The sequence below is a fragment of the Asterias amurensis genome, chromosome 2 (assembly GCF_032118995.1).
Source record: "Asterias amurensis chromosome 2, ASM3211899v1".
In the NCBI taxonomy this organism is placed as follows: domain Eukaryota; kingdom Metazoa; phylum Echinodermata; class Asteroidea; order Forcipulatida; family Asteriidae; genus Asterias; species Asterias amurensis.
In genome coordinates this window covers 9,629,769-9,643,891 of record NC_092649.1, presented here as the reverse complement: position 1 = coordinate 9,643,891, position 14,123 = coordinate 9,629,769, and the positions used below count along the sequence as shown (strand labels likewise).

Here is a 14,123-nt window from a genome sequence, read left to right as displayed (position 1 = left end):
CTGCGTTCTGATAGGCAACTAGCATAATAAATATTTGCGGTGCCAGACTAAAGTTCAGTAGTTAAATGCCTGTCACTCGGTGACTGCATGACAAAGTTCATCTCGCCACAACTTATTAGAAAGTTACATTCTTTTAAATAAAAAATATATTTTGTGTGTGCAGTGACTCAAATAGTTGAATATGCAAACTTTACGACGCGTTGTTTGTAAACTTTGTGCCTCCTCTTCTGTTTCTACACAAAGAATACGTCAGTTGAGCTCTGTGCAAGAAATTACAGAACATTCTTTGGCTGAGGATGAGGAGGAGACAGGCAACCATGGCAACAAGAAGAAGAAGAAAATGCAAAGAAACCGGTTACTGCAGCGACCTGATGAAAGCGTCTTTGCCTCTCATGGGTTCCCGCAGTTTGAGAATATGACAAAAGATGAATTTGCAAAACACATTGCAGACAGCCAGGTGTACAATCATGGTAATTTATTTATGTATGGATCTCCCATCCCAGTTTTGATTGGTATTGAATTTTCCTAAAAAGAATGGGCGTGGTCACGGCAGTGGATAAGCAGGGGGGTCAATTAATAATTTGTTGTTCACCAACAGTTTTATTCTTTACAAACAAAGAGGTCCTTCAATTCAAATGTTTACTTTTTTTTGTAGAGCAAAAATAATGTGCACAATTTTCTTTACACCACGACTACGTCCATACCTGCGTACGTAGGCCTACAATAGTGGAGACGATCGTCGGTAACGGAACAAATCTCATAGTTCAATAATGAAGCAGTTCTAACTGTAGCTCCCACTGCTCAGTCTCTGGTCCTCTAGCCAAATATGATAAAATCATTCCGCACAAATGCTAAAAAAATATCGAAGTACCTGGTGGTGTGGATCATACATAAATGTCTATAAATGTCTACACCCAGTGACTGGGGCGCTAGATTCCTTTTTTTCGAAATTTTGACATTGTCGGTCAATAATGTCAAAATTTTGAAAAAACGAATCTAGCGCCTCAGTCACTGGGTCTACATGTACGTTAATGTCCAAGTTTTATGTTTATAACTTTATACTGCGCCATGTGTACTGACAATACTACACGGTTTGTTGTGTTAATCGTGCCGGGATCTGTGATCGTGCATTTTTAAATTGTTTGTCTGGCAGTGACAGCCGTCAGCCAGGTGTTTTGAGCAAAAGTTATGCCATTACTCAGTTGTGGGAGTGCTATTTCAACTCGGACATTTTCATAGGGCTATAGACATCAGTAAGACATGAGTAAAATCTCACCACAGAACTGTGTGAGCTACATTCTACTTGTATTTTTTTTTGTGTGTTTTACAGACAAGGCACAGATAATTTGTACAAAAAAAAGGTGACATTTACTTTCAATGTTAATAACCTTGTTCAATATTTCCCTGATTTACAAACAGATGGGGTCATCGGATTAAACAAACCAGCTGGTATCCATGTGACGGGAACCAGTGAGAATCAAATGAACATCGTAGGGGTCATTCCGGAGGTCATGGAAGCTGTTGGTAAACCAGCAGGAGAGATTGCCAAAGCAGCTGACAGGTAGTAAACAAAACGAATACATTTTGGACCTAAATCTTTGTTAAACTCTAAAATGGGATTGATTACTTGTTTCCTTTGAAAGTTTCTTGACAATATTGAACTTCTTTTCTTCATTTTCTCAACTCTGCAGAGAATCTTCAGGTTTGATTCTGCTTGGTGAGACTAAAGAGGTTACAAGAAAAATCAACGATGCATTCATCAATGCTAGGAAGAGAAACCAGATGGTCAGAAAATATTGGTGAGTAAGGGGAGAAAATATCAGTCCTAACCCTCCTACTCTTGGTACCATTTTTCAGCGAAGTGACCAAGCGTTTGAAACTATTTAACTATAAATGGGTTATGTATTTTGGTACAGCTGTGCAAAGAACTAACTGTGTAATATGCATTCACCACATTCAAAACCATAAGGGATCATATTGAATGGCCTGACAGTAGGAGGGTTAACTGTGTTCAGTGTTGCTGCAGAAGCCACAGTGGATTTTGCTGAATGATCAAGTCGTAGGAGGGCATATTAAAATATGCCTTGATATAGCATGTAATACTTTCATTGCTTATTGGTTGTTTTTGTACAGCAGCGTCATGAGCGTCACTTGCGGCAGATACATTGTACCAGCGCTTTAAAAGTTTCCATTTTATAAAGAATCTACCATTCACACCACAGTGGATGAGATTGATTGGTCAGACGGTAGGAGGGTTAATATTTTGTGATGGCCTTGAGGATGGCTGAGACAAAGAGCTTTTATGTAAAAATGATGCACAAACATACATGTGCAAAGTTAATAGCAAACACTTTGGACATAAACAATAGTTTGGCTCAATGGTGTCTTTCCCTGCCATTCAACGCTGTAGTGCCCGGTTGGAATCGCACCACAGACCAGAGCCTTATATGTGGATTGAGTTTTCAGTCCTTACCTGACTGTTTTCCTTATTAGGTTTTTTTCTACCACTAAAACTGAACATTTCTTCTTGTTTCCTTTTTGTCCTGTTATTAAACTAATTGAGCTGTTGGATGTGTACTAAAATAATCAAAAAATTACTTTACCAATCAGAATTAACAAGATGTTTGTAAATAATATTTACCTTATTGTTTTTCCCCTCAGGACTGTAGCTCTCGGCATACCAACACCTGCAGAAGGTATGTCAGCCTTTATTGTTTGGGTTTCTATATTGAGTACTTGTTTCACCCCGTTCTTTATAGGGCCCTGCTCACGAGGCAAATTTTAAAGGAAACTTGGAGGCAACCAACAACAGTGCATACTACAAGACCACTTTTGTAGCACATGAGTAACTTTCAAACAATGTCTTACAATTCCCAAGAAAAATATGTGAACATTCAAACATGAATGGATTCTCTTCTTTGAGATTGCCTGGAACTGGTTGCCTGTAAATTGCATTGTGTGACTTGGCCCTTAGACTTGTGGGAAAGCCATTAGATGTTTGTCGTGCTGACTCTCTCCATACATCTCCCCACACTGGTGACGGGTTCTGCAAGACTGCCGGCTCCTGTGAGACTACTGCTCCCACGACTTTGGCCCCATTAATTGGGGCAGTAATTTGGAGCCTCTTGCAATAGCAGTCTCCCCAGACAGTATCGTGATAATTGCAGGATAGCTGTAACCGTATGTCCACATTGTCCAAGTTCCATATGCGGTTGTGTATCCTGGGGTGAGTTTGACTTCATAACCAAAATGGTAACCGAGCTCACAACTCAGTTATCGTTCAGTCTGAACAGCAGAACCAACGACCAACAACCGAAACAGTTTTTTGGTTACCGCCGCCAAAATGCAATCCTGTTGCAGGAGAGGAATTTAGTTCCTACCATTAGGCCTTTTTCTGAATTGAAAATATGTCTGGTTCGACCACCCTCAATTTCACTCATTATGACCACAGAGGCCATGGCCTTGGCATTGGTGCCCCTTCAAATGTTTCCCATTGACTGTAAGGTTTGCCAATGGAGGTGCCCCTTGCAAAATGAAAATGGCCTTGCCCTTTTAAAGTTTAAATTCTAGGCCTGGGAAAAGTTATATGGGATAAAAATATTTTCTGTCGAGTGAAGGTTTTTTGAGGTTGGGAACTTTTTTGTTTGTTTCACCACCACTACCCTGTTTTCCCTTTTATCCCATCATAGGAACTATCAATATTCCAATTGGTCCGGAGCAAATTGGCAATCAGACATTGGTGAGTGTGAACCTTTTTATTTTTTTTGATCAAATTCCAGAGTCCTATTTCCTAGAGCTGCTTTAGCAGAAAAATATTGCTTAAAAATGTCCTTAAAGGAACATCACAGAATTGGTTTTTGCTAACAAAACAGTTGCTGGCAGTGTAAGCACTTTTTTTTTTACGTTATCCACCATATACATAAACTGACAAACCTATAGAAAGTTTGAGATCGATCGACCATCTGGGTCACGAGAAAATAGTTCTAAAAAATGATTAAACATCTTGCATGACATCAAAAGAATAAAACGCTCACTGAGCGATTAACTCCAAACGGGAAATAAGTTTAATTTTTTTCTCATCAAATGACATTTCAGGCAAAAATATTTCAAGGGATGAGTTGTTTGTACTATCATCATTAGACCGTGTTAGTTTTATGTAAATCTGTGATCTTAGACAAGTTTTTTTCTTCAATTCTGTAATAATAAGACAAACCTTTCCTTTCTCAGATGGTGCCAAAAATGGACCCATCAATGGGTAGCTTTGATCGGAAGGAGACGCTTCGATGTAAGACAGACTATAAAGTGCTATCAGCCAATCATCATCTCAACTGCTCCCTCATTGAACTTCAACCTCTTAAATGTGAGTTTTTTGTTCTTAAAGGCAGTGGACACTATTGGTAATTACTCAAAATAATTATTAGCATAAAAACTTACTTGGTAACAAGCAATGAAGAGCTGTTGATAGTATAAAACATCGTGAGAAATGGCTCCCTCTGAAGTACGGTAGTTTTCCACAAATTTGATTCCGAGACCTCATAATTAGATTTTTAGGTCTTGAAATCAAGCATCAGAAAGCACACAACTTTATGTGACAAGGGTGTATTTTCTTCCATTATTATCTCGCAACTCGACGACCAATTTAGCTCAAATTTTTCAAGCTCGTTATTTTATGCTTATGTTGGGAAACACCAAGTGAGAAGACTGGTCTTTGACAATTACCTACAGTGTCCGGTGTCTTTCAAGCATGCAGACAACATGTGTAACTGTCCAGTATGGAATGAGCAAGTCTTGTGCGAATTGAAAACTAGAAAACTACTCGAACTAAGACTATATTTTCTTTTGAAATCAATATTCGTTTTAAACTCTATTTATACAAAGTTCTTGAAGATAAACATACACAAAGCAAATTTTTTTATAAATACAATGTAAATTTTGTGTACGTTCAATGAGATCTTATAGTTAACAATGAAATATAGTTCAAACGTGGGATGAAGAAGTTAAATTTGTATAACCTTTTGCCAATCATGCCCGAATATATGAAAGGAGTTTGCCTCAGGTTTTTTGCGCAAGAGCACCTTGTAACCTGTTCATGTAGCTTTATGCATAAGTCTCATTATTCAAAATTAGCTCTTTCTTGTCATGGAAAAATTAGCACTTTGAAATGCTCCTTGAAGAAGTGCTGTGCAGAGAACTAATTCATCCTTGTTTTTGCATCCAGGAAAACATTCAGACTGAGCATGTTTTGCCCACAATGAATGCCAATATTGAGTAGCAAATGATGATTTTTGAGTAGCAAGCGGTACACTTTGTGTGGTATTTTGCAATGATATACAAAGGGAAATTATTCACTGCTCTCGCTCCTGTCTTGTACATAGTTAAGTCCTCGTAATTAATTTGTTATTTGCTTTTAGATATATTGTTTTTGTATAATTTAATGCACTTTAGATTCGTTAAATTTCTATGTACTGTTTAATTCTCACAATTGTTTTTTTTCTACAAGATTATAGAATAAACGTTTATTGAATTGAATTGAATTGAATTGAATTTGTTGTTACTGCTTAACCATTCAATGAAACAATTCTTTCTGGTTATGTTTCTCTGAGTTTAGTGCAGAAACATCAGCTGCAAGTCCACCTCACCAGCAAACTGTGCAGCATTCTTGGTGATCGGACTTACTCCAATCGCATTCAACACATCCTTGGTGTACGTCTGCTTGTCGATCCCCATCATGTTACCATGGGAACACAGGTGAGTTGATGGCAACAATGGCAAGCTTATTTAATAGAGCCGCTTAACAGCATACACGTTTGTTTTTATACTTGAGCGAAAAATATTACTTAAAGGCAGTGGACACTATTGGTAATTACCCAAAATAATTATTAGCATAAAACCTCACTTGGTTACGAGTAATGGGGAGAGGTTGATAGTGTAAAACATCGTGAGAAATGGCTCCCTCTGAAGTGACGTAGTTTTTGAGAAAGAAGTAATTTTCCACGAATTTGATTTCGAGACCTCAGAATAAGATTTTGAGGTCTCGAAGTCAAGCATCTGAAAGCACACAACTTCGTGTGACAAGGGTGTTTTTTCTTTCATAGTTATCTCGCAACTTCGACAACTAACTGAGCTCAAATTTTTCACAGGTGTGTTACTTTATGCATATGTTGAGATACACAAAGTGAGAAGACTGTTCTTTGACAATTACCAACCAAGCCAAATACTATGTAATTTGTCTGTTGCTGGGTGTGGCTGGCTCCCAGCAATTTTTTGCTTAGCTGGTAAATTGTTAAGCAACTCTTAATGAAAGTTGATTGTTCTAAAATAGCTCTCTGTCATGGTACTTCAAGGTCTGTAAAGCGCAGTAAGCAGGATGAGGCACTTTTTTTTCACTCATAGATTTAGTCTCATAGAATTGCGATTATGTCAGTTCACTTAAGTTTTTGTGTGCTTGTTTGGTTAAAAAAAAAAAAAATTGTTTTCGGTTTTGTTAAAAGATAAAATTTTAATTGTTTGCAGGATATACCCGACCCTATCAAGACTGTGCTCCATTTGAGAACGTGGCACATGTCACGGTTACCATTATTTCTCCACTGGTACCAGGCAACCCTTCCAAAGTGGACTCACACAAAAGACTTGATTATTACCGCTCCACCCCCGCCTTATTTCATGGAAGCTTTACAACGTCTGGACTTGTGCAACCAAACATTGGAGGACAGATGTTGATACCTCCGGCGGACGAACCAAAGGAAAACAACCTCAACCTAGGGCCAAGTTCAGGCAAGAACTATCGCTGACTGAAGTTCAACTAAGCTAGCGCAAACTCTGTTTAGTGGACAATAGTTGGACTCTGCTAGGATTCAGGGGTTCGATTCCCACCCAAGTAATATGCCTGTGATATTTTTTCACAGGATTCGGGGAAGTACTGAGTATACAGTGCTAACACAAATCAGTGTAGGGGTGAAAACCAAAATTAATATTCTTTATCCCGATGCAAATTTAACATCTATTATAATTGTTGCTGTACCCGCTGTCAAAACAGAGGATTCGAACTGCCTCTAGCTACCAGGCAACCTCGGTAGTCTATAGTTGGTAAGACACTGATCTTGAATTGCAAGGGTCGTGGGTTTGAATCCCACCCGAGTAATATGCCTGCGATATTTTTTCACAGGATTCCTAGAAATTTCTGAGTATACAGTGCTAACACATTGGTGTATGGGTAAAAATTTATATTTTGAACCAGCCTACATGTACTATGGCCATGGCAGCATCGCTGGTTATCAATGGCTGTTTTCATAGCCCAGTGCAGAGTGGACCAGTTATCAGAAAATGATAATATACTTTGAGTCGCCGGTTTGCGTTGACATATGTCAACGCTAAACAACCACTAGTTAACCATTGGTCTGACGAACTTGACCCTAGCCTGTGATTTGTCTTCAACAGATGACCTTTTCCTTCCAACTGCCTTGAAGGTGTTAACTTTAGATCGGGGGATAAAAGATGTCGCCCAGCCCTCTTGTGTCTGAAACGTCTAGTTCACCAGACCCCATTTTCATGGCTCTGCTTACCGCCGAATTCTGCGCTTACGCTCACCATTCTCTGCTTACTGTGCACGCTTGGAGTTTCTGCGCTAGCTGTGTTAGTTAACAATGGATGTCTAGTAATGAGGTGTACGCATGCGCACAAGCAAAAATTCCCTGCTAAACCCTTAAATACCCTTGACGAAAGTGCGGAATTCCCTGCTTCTGTAAGCACCAATCTATGCGGAGCCATGAAATTGGGCCTAATTTGTTGCAATTTAGAGGACCTGTATTTCTTCTTAAACAGCCAATAAAGGATGATCTCAATATTTCAACAATTACCTTTTTATGGCCAAATAGACATCGTAGATACCGGTTAATAACCATTTTACTCTCAAAATTTGCATTTAGTAATAAATAACTCGAGTCAAAAATGCACCCGGCTGCGGGGCTTTTTCAGCCGAGAGTCAAAAACGACTTATCTATTATAATGGCCCCTTGACGCCAGTGACGATTTTCATCTAATTGGGTTTGAACACAGTTCTCCAGCTTTGGCAAACTGAGGGCGCTATTTTCCACATCAAATAGCCGCCACTGACGTCACGATACCTTTGTCGCGCGGGTTTGTTTGACCCCGCATTTTTCAGAAATTTTGCTTGGAGCATTCTGGAGAAAAACCCATTTTTACCATGTTTTATCGTGAGGTATTATGAGAGGGGTGGCCGTTGCATTATGGTACCAAACTCTTAAAAAAGCTATAAAGACAACATTAACACACCAAGAGAATAAAAGACACAGAGAGAGAGCAAATGTTTGTATGTGGTACCATTGTATTTTGAAATTGTACTACGGCTACACTGGTTTGTTCACAAAATTGACAACAATACACTCCCTAAACAGACTATAAAACGGACATTGTATAATGATCATCATCGTATACTATTAAGGTAAGGGTTTCTTTATACAGCGACAATCTTTATAAAGAGATTTTGTTTGTATATAAAGAGGTCTTTTTGTTATAACGAGAGCCACTGTAAAAAATTGATCATGTACACATGTATGAAGAAGTTGGACAACAAGCAATAAATCTGGGCTACAAATCCATTGTGTGAGTCTCTTAATCTTAATCAGGACAGCTGATTCAGCCAATGTAAACCTGTCATTTGAGTAACAGGATTATAAGTTATATGTGTTAACCCTCCTACTATTTGACTCTTTAATATCATCCGACTGGTTTTTGAATGAAAACTGTTGGCCTGTAGTATGATATCATTTGGGGAGTGCTTTGAAACAGCACACAGTCAATCCTACTGTCTGACCATCCAATATCACCAATCGCAGTTTTGAATGATAAACTACGCCAGCTTGCAATCTGTCACCCTGTGGGGTATGCATCAACACAACACACAAACAGCTCTGTTTATCTGGGCCCAATTTCATGGCTCCGCTTACCGTAAGCACAGAATCGGCGCTTATGGACGCAGGGAATTCTGTGCTTACAGCAAGCGTATTTCACGCGTTAGCAGAATTTTGGATTGTGCGCGCGTGTACTCCACATTACAAGGCATTCTAAGCTTACAAGGCTAGCGCAGAAATTCGGCGCTAGCATGTCAAACGGGGAATCGTGATCGTAAGCGCAGAATTCAGCAGTAAGCAGAGCCATGAAATTGGGCCCTGTTCTATGCACTTCCGGGGGGAGAGTTCTAGGGATAGTTGTGCAACTCTTAGTTAGTAGGAGGGTTGAACAGTTCTCAGAAATCCATATAGATCAATTTAATACAGTGCTCATTGGAGTACTACAGTTGGACGAACTACTCAGTAGAACGAGTTAACAGCAGTGAGTGGTTTATACACAGGAGTGTCGATCCTAATCAGAAATGCCCAACTTAATGCTAACAAAGCACCACAGTCCTCTTTTATTGGGTGGGGTTTGGTTTTGACTTTTTTTTTTTTTTTAAGTCAATGGTATACTTGCCGGAACAAGGAAAAACTCTCACAAACTTGTTCCCCAGCTTTTTCATAAACTCTTAAAATTAATTTAGTTACGACAAATCTATTTTACTTTTTTTAATGTACTGGAGCTCTTTTACATTTAAAGTCAGAACACAGTTATCGCCTTACACATAAAAACATCTGAAATAAAATGTTAAATTAGCTATAATTATATGTTCTCTTTCGTTTGTGTATCTGTGTGTGTGAATTTCTAAATCTATCATTTTGCATGTTTTAAGTTTGCTCTAAAACCATGAATCATTTATACACTAATGATTCAAGCAATGGTGAAAGGTCACAGCTACATGGCGCTCTAGCCCCACAAAGCTCTGTATCATCATAAACTCTAGAGGGCGCCCTTGATGCACATGAACCAGAGCTGTGTATTGAGAGAGTTGCGACATGGAGGGACCAGTTATCTTTGGTCTCCAGATGCAGCACAACCCAATGGGCAGACTAGTCTGGCACCCCGTGTTAGCCCATGCGTTTCTTGGGAACAAAATTGCTTCTAATTGCAAATAGTCTTAACTCTCCCAATATACAGCTCATGGACCACGCACATCCTTCCTTACAATGACACTCTGTACTGGAATGTGCATATATTCCCTTTTCCCGACGAATTCAAATTCTTCCTTTTTCAATAAAAGCAAGGATTGTAATTTCTAGTTACCTCCTCTTTGTTAGCCAGTGATGTACACAGAGCAAGTTATGGGGCAGACTTCAACCAGACTTTAGCCAGAAATTGTGCTGAAGAGCGAGTGAATTTAGCAAAACATACAAGGTAACCAGCAAGGTTCTACTTCTAGGCGCATTGTTTCTTCTTCATCTTCAACAAACCAAAAATTCAAAACTGTAGTCTGTTTTTACTGACATTTGTAACAACATCAGCTGCCTATTAGAATCGGATATATTACAGTTCTTACACACAACAACCAACCTGTGCTAAGAACCAAAAATATACGATACACAATCTACTTTGTTTTCTCTAGCCGTGTCAATTATGGATTTTTTTACACGATACCTTGCATAATACTTTTTTTTAAGCATGAATTTGTCCTTTTAAAAACAGTTTTTAGCTTGATAATAATATTACAAGTCCTGAATTCTCATCCTATAAAAGAGTAAAATGAGACCACATTTATTTTTAAAAGTCTTATTTGATATTTCACATCGATAGAATGTCATTTAAACGGTGTAATCCTGCAATAAGAGATCAGTGCTACTGCTTTTCATTTTTTTTTTTTTAATCTACTAATTCTTGCACATACATAACGGGTAATAGAATAATAACAACGCTAAGACATTAAGAGAATTGTCTTCAATTATCAATATAAATGACAAAACATTTACATATGAGTGGGATAATTTTTGAATGTACATCTTATTTTTTCTTTAATATTATCTATATTAAAAAAAATTATTTGTTAACCGTCATCTTTTCAACCAGACAGTTCTGGGCCCAATTTCATAAAGCTGCTTAAGCACAAGAAAGATGCTAAGCACAACAAAATTATGCTTACCAAAATGAGATTACCGGACATGTCACGTGTACACTTTATGACTGGTATCCTGCTCATTTCTGCTGAGTAGAAAATGGTTAGGCTACATTTCCTGTTTAAATGTAACCTCATTTTAGTAAGCTCAATGAAATTGGGCCCTTAGGGATCAGACATTATGCAGTAAACGATACACACACAGTTTTTTTTAATACAACGGTTACCGCACACAAATCAAGAGGGGAGTACAATCTATCCATACCATTATGTCAAATAAAGTTTTGCGTTTATAAGAGTGATTGTTGTTTGTTTTCTTATTGTAAACATATTGAATCCACTTTTTGTTTAGCTGTACTCTGTCAATACGACTTGGCAAATTTATGATGAAAAACCCAAAACAAATAATAAGAATAATAATATACAATAATTTTGCAGATGAAATTTCAGCAAGATTTTCCAATCTGAACTACAGTAACAGCTAAATACATTACGTTGAAATTGAAGTTCCCTGGTAATTTTTTGTTTTTTCAATGTTGGATTTTGTTTTCCTTCTTTCTTTTCAAAATATTGACATAATCTACTGAGAAATTGGTTCTTGAGTTGGGGTTTCTGTTCCTATGAAGTAAGTGGATATACATATAGTATACATATATACCTACCATCTCAAAATAGTTTATTTTGTTTTTTTAGTGTGTTTGGGGGGGGGGGGGTGGATATTTGCTTATCGATACATATACATCGGTACCAGTAGGGGGAGACGATAGGCACTCATACTTCGTAACATTTAATACTTTATATAATAATACACAAATTTCAGGATTTTTTTTTTTTTTTTTTTTTCGTACACAGTGCAAATTTTTTAATATATATATTTTTTCTTTTTAGTCAAAGAAATAATATGTAGGATTAATTTTTTTTCACAATATGCACACACACATTGTGGCTGTCAGTAAAAAAGACTATTGAGAGGGGGGGTTGCTAAAACACGAGTGTCACGATTAAGCTGTTTGGGACAAAGAATCATCCGACACAATGTCTATACAAAGCATGCACTGTTCAGAAGAAAAAAAAATATATCATAATAATATTAATCATAATTATTTACCAGAAACCACCATTGGAGATTTCCGCGGTCACCAGACAAATGCCGGGAGATTTTTAAATGTTTATCCACTATACACTGAAATTTATTTAAAGCAAGAAATTGCAAAACAGGTAAAACTTTTTTTCTTGGGTATCAATGTGCCTTCAATTCATTTCTTACATCATTTTGTCTCCTTTAGAGTGATTTTTATTTTATTTTTTTTAATCTAAAAGGTGTAGTTTATATTAATAACACAACTTTGTAAACATGTTTAGCACAAAAACCCATATTATTATCCAAATGTTATTGTCTTGTTCCGCTACACAAATAACCCAAACATTTTTGACAAATTCTTTCATAATTTTGACCGCAACCCCTGGCCAAAATTTCTATCATACTTGAGATTCAGTTTGTAAAAACTACTGTTCCATTTCGCATATTTCCGACAAACAACCCTCATAGACAAATTGCTCTAAATTGTTTTTGAATTTGGCTCTTACAAACTGCTTCTAAAGACAGAGTGGGGGGGGAAAAAGGCAACAAGATCTGGTAACAATTGAATTCTTTTTAATTTAAGAAACTAAAACCAATTCTGGCTTTTTAATAAACCTCGCACTTTCTCTCTCGCACTCGACGATTCTGCCACAGAATCAACAATTTTGAACAATTCAGAAACAACCTTCTTAATTTTTGTTTTAATACCAGCTGACTTAAAAATGCTTAATATACTCTGCTTCTACGACAATATTTTTTTTTGTTTTTTTGTTTTTTTGTTAATAGGCTAAACATTTTCAACCAAACTAAGAGATCTTCATCACATGTGTCACTTTCTTTTACAATATACAAGAGTAGAAATGCAATTTCCTTTTTGTTTTCCAAGATGGCATCAGACTTCAGGAATGAAAAAAAAAAAACCTCTCCGTTATGATTTTGTACATAATTCGTGCAATACAATAGCAATGAGTGAGAGAAGGTCACACCACTTTAAATGCAGTAAAACGGAAATAAAGTCCACATTTACATTATCCACTTACAAAACTAAGATTGTGCAGTTTGTTTGTTACCATTAATTTACCCCCTATTAATTTACTAAAAGTTATTACCTCCTTTTTCCCCCTTTTTTTTGGAGATACAAAACCTGCCAGTCAATAACTGCTCCAAAGGTTGTTCAGGTACAAGTCTACAACCAACACATGTTTTTTTTTTTACGCATGACAATTAGACTGGTTCCGTGGATATCCTGCAGTGAGTTTGGCTTGATCCAAGGTGGCATACTGGCTACGGCAACCATCAGTGGCGGATGCTCGACCAAATCCACTGACCATTGAACCCGACGTTTACTTTTCCTGCTATCCAAGTAGTAGTATCTTTCTCTGGCAAGCTAGCCCCAAATGAGTTTCAATCTGGAGATGAAATGATGTAAGAAATCATTACCGAGACTGCTTGGAAAATCACAAGAGACTACCTTCCATGAACCACTGCATTAAGGCACAAAGCCAACATTGGTAATTGCCAAAGACCAGCAACCTCCCTTTGTGTCAGACCAAACATTTGACTGATACAACAAACCTGTGAAATAAGAGATGTTAAATTTACATCAAGTAAAAATAATAATAAACATGTGAAACTAAAGTCCCCTGAGTCATGGGTCATTCGCTGTGTTTTCAAATATCTGATTTTAGACTAATATTGGTCGTCTCATTTCTCAAAATCTAGAGCATTTCAGGCAAAGCTATTTCACTGGAAGTTTTCCACCATGACCATCTTTACACCATGTAAACTATGTCTAAATCTGTGAACATTTGTACTGTCAATATTAACAATGTAAAGTACTGGGTTGGGAACTATCAGAACAAACAATTCCCCCCCCCCCCCAAAGTAAATTTTAAATCTGAAAGCGCACAGAATTTTCCATCCAATCAAATGTTTCTTTCTCTCTTTGATAAAACTGAGGATTTTTATATTTTTTATTTTCAAGTTTTAATTCTGGTCTTTTACACTCACTTCTGGTCCCATAAACATTTGAGTTACAGGCCA

General features: G+C 37.4%; 2 protein-coding genes across 2 annotated transcripts in view; one reads left to right on the top strand and one right to left on the bottom strand.

Annotated features, from left to right (window-relative positions):
• The first annotated feature begins 91 nt into the window (after nt 1-91).
• LOC139950109 (mitochondrial mRNA pseudouridine synthase Rpusd3-like) lies at nt 92-8,921 on the top strand. The gene is made up of 8 exons (XM_071948739.1): nt 92-470; nt 1,420-1,561; nt 1,692-1,799; nt 2,662-2,696; nt 3,690-3,739; nt 4,228-4,360; nt 5,609-5,748; nt 6,514-8,921. The coding sequence occupies exons 1-8, from the start codon at nt 182-184 to the stop codon at nt 6,718-6,720; spliced, it is 1,104 nt and encodes a 367-aa protein (XP_071804840.1). The 5' UTR covers nt 92-181; the 3' UTR covers nt 6,721-8,921.
• A 2,878-nt stretch (nt 8,922-11,799) lies between these two features.
• LOC139950118 (guanine nucleotide-binding protein G(i) subunit alpha) overlaps nt 11,800-14,123 on the bottom strand; it is a 48,139-nt gene continuing 45,815 nt past the window's right edge. The window contains exon 9 of the mRNA XM_071948747.1: nt 11,800-13,489. The gene's annotated coding sequence lies outside the window, so the exon portion shown is untranslated. The remainder of the gene's footprint in view (nt 13,490-14,123) is intronic.

Excerpts from the sequence above, each read along its gene's own strand:
- LOC139950109 (XM_071948739.1), top strand. The coding sequence starts at position 182 with ATGCAAACTTTACGACGCGTTGTTTGTAAACTTTGTGCCTCCTCTTCT. Across the intron at positions 1,562-1,691 it reads ATTGCCAAAGCAGCTGACAG|AGAATCTTCAGGTTTGATTC; the intron begins GTAGTAAACAAA and ends TCAACTCTGCAG. Across the intron at positions 1,800-2,661 it reads CAGATGGTCAGAAAATATTG|GACTGTAGCTCTCGGCATAC; the intron begins GTGAGTAAGGGG and ends TTTTCCCCTCAG.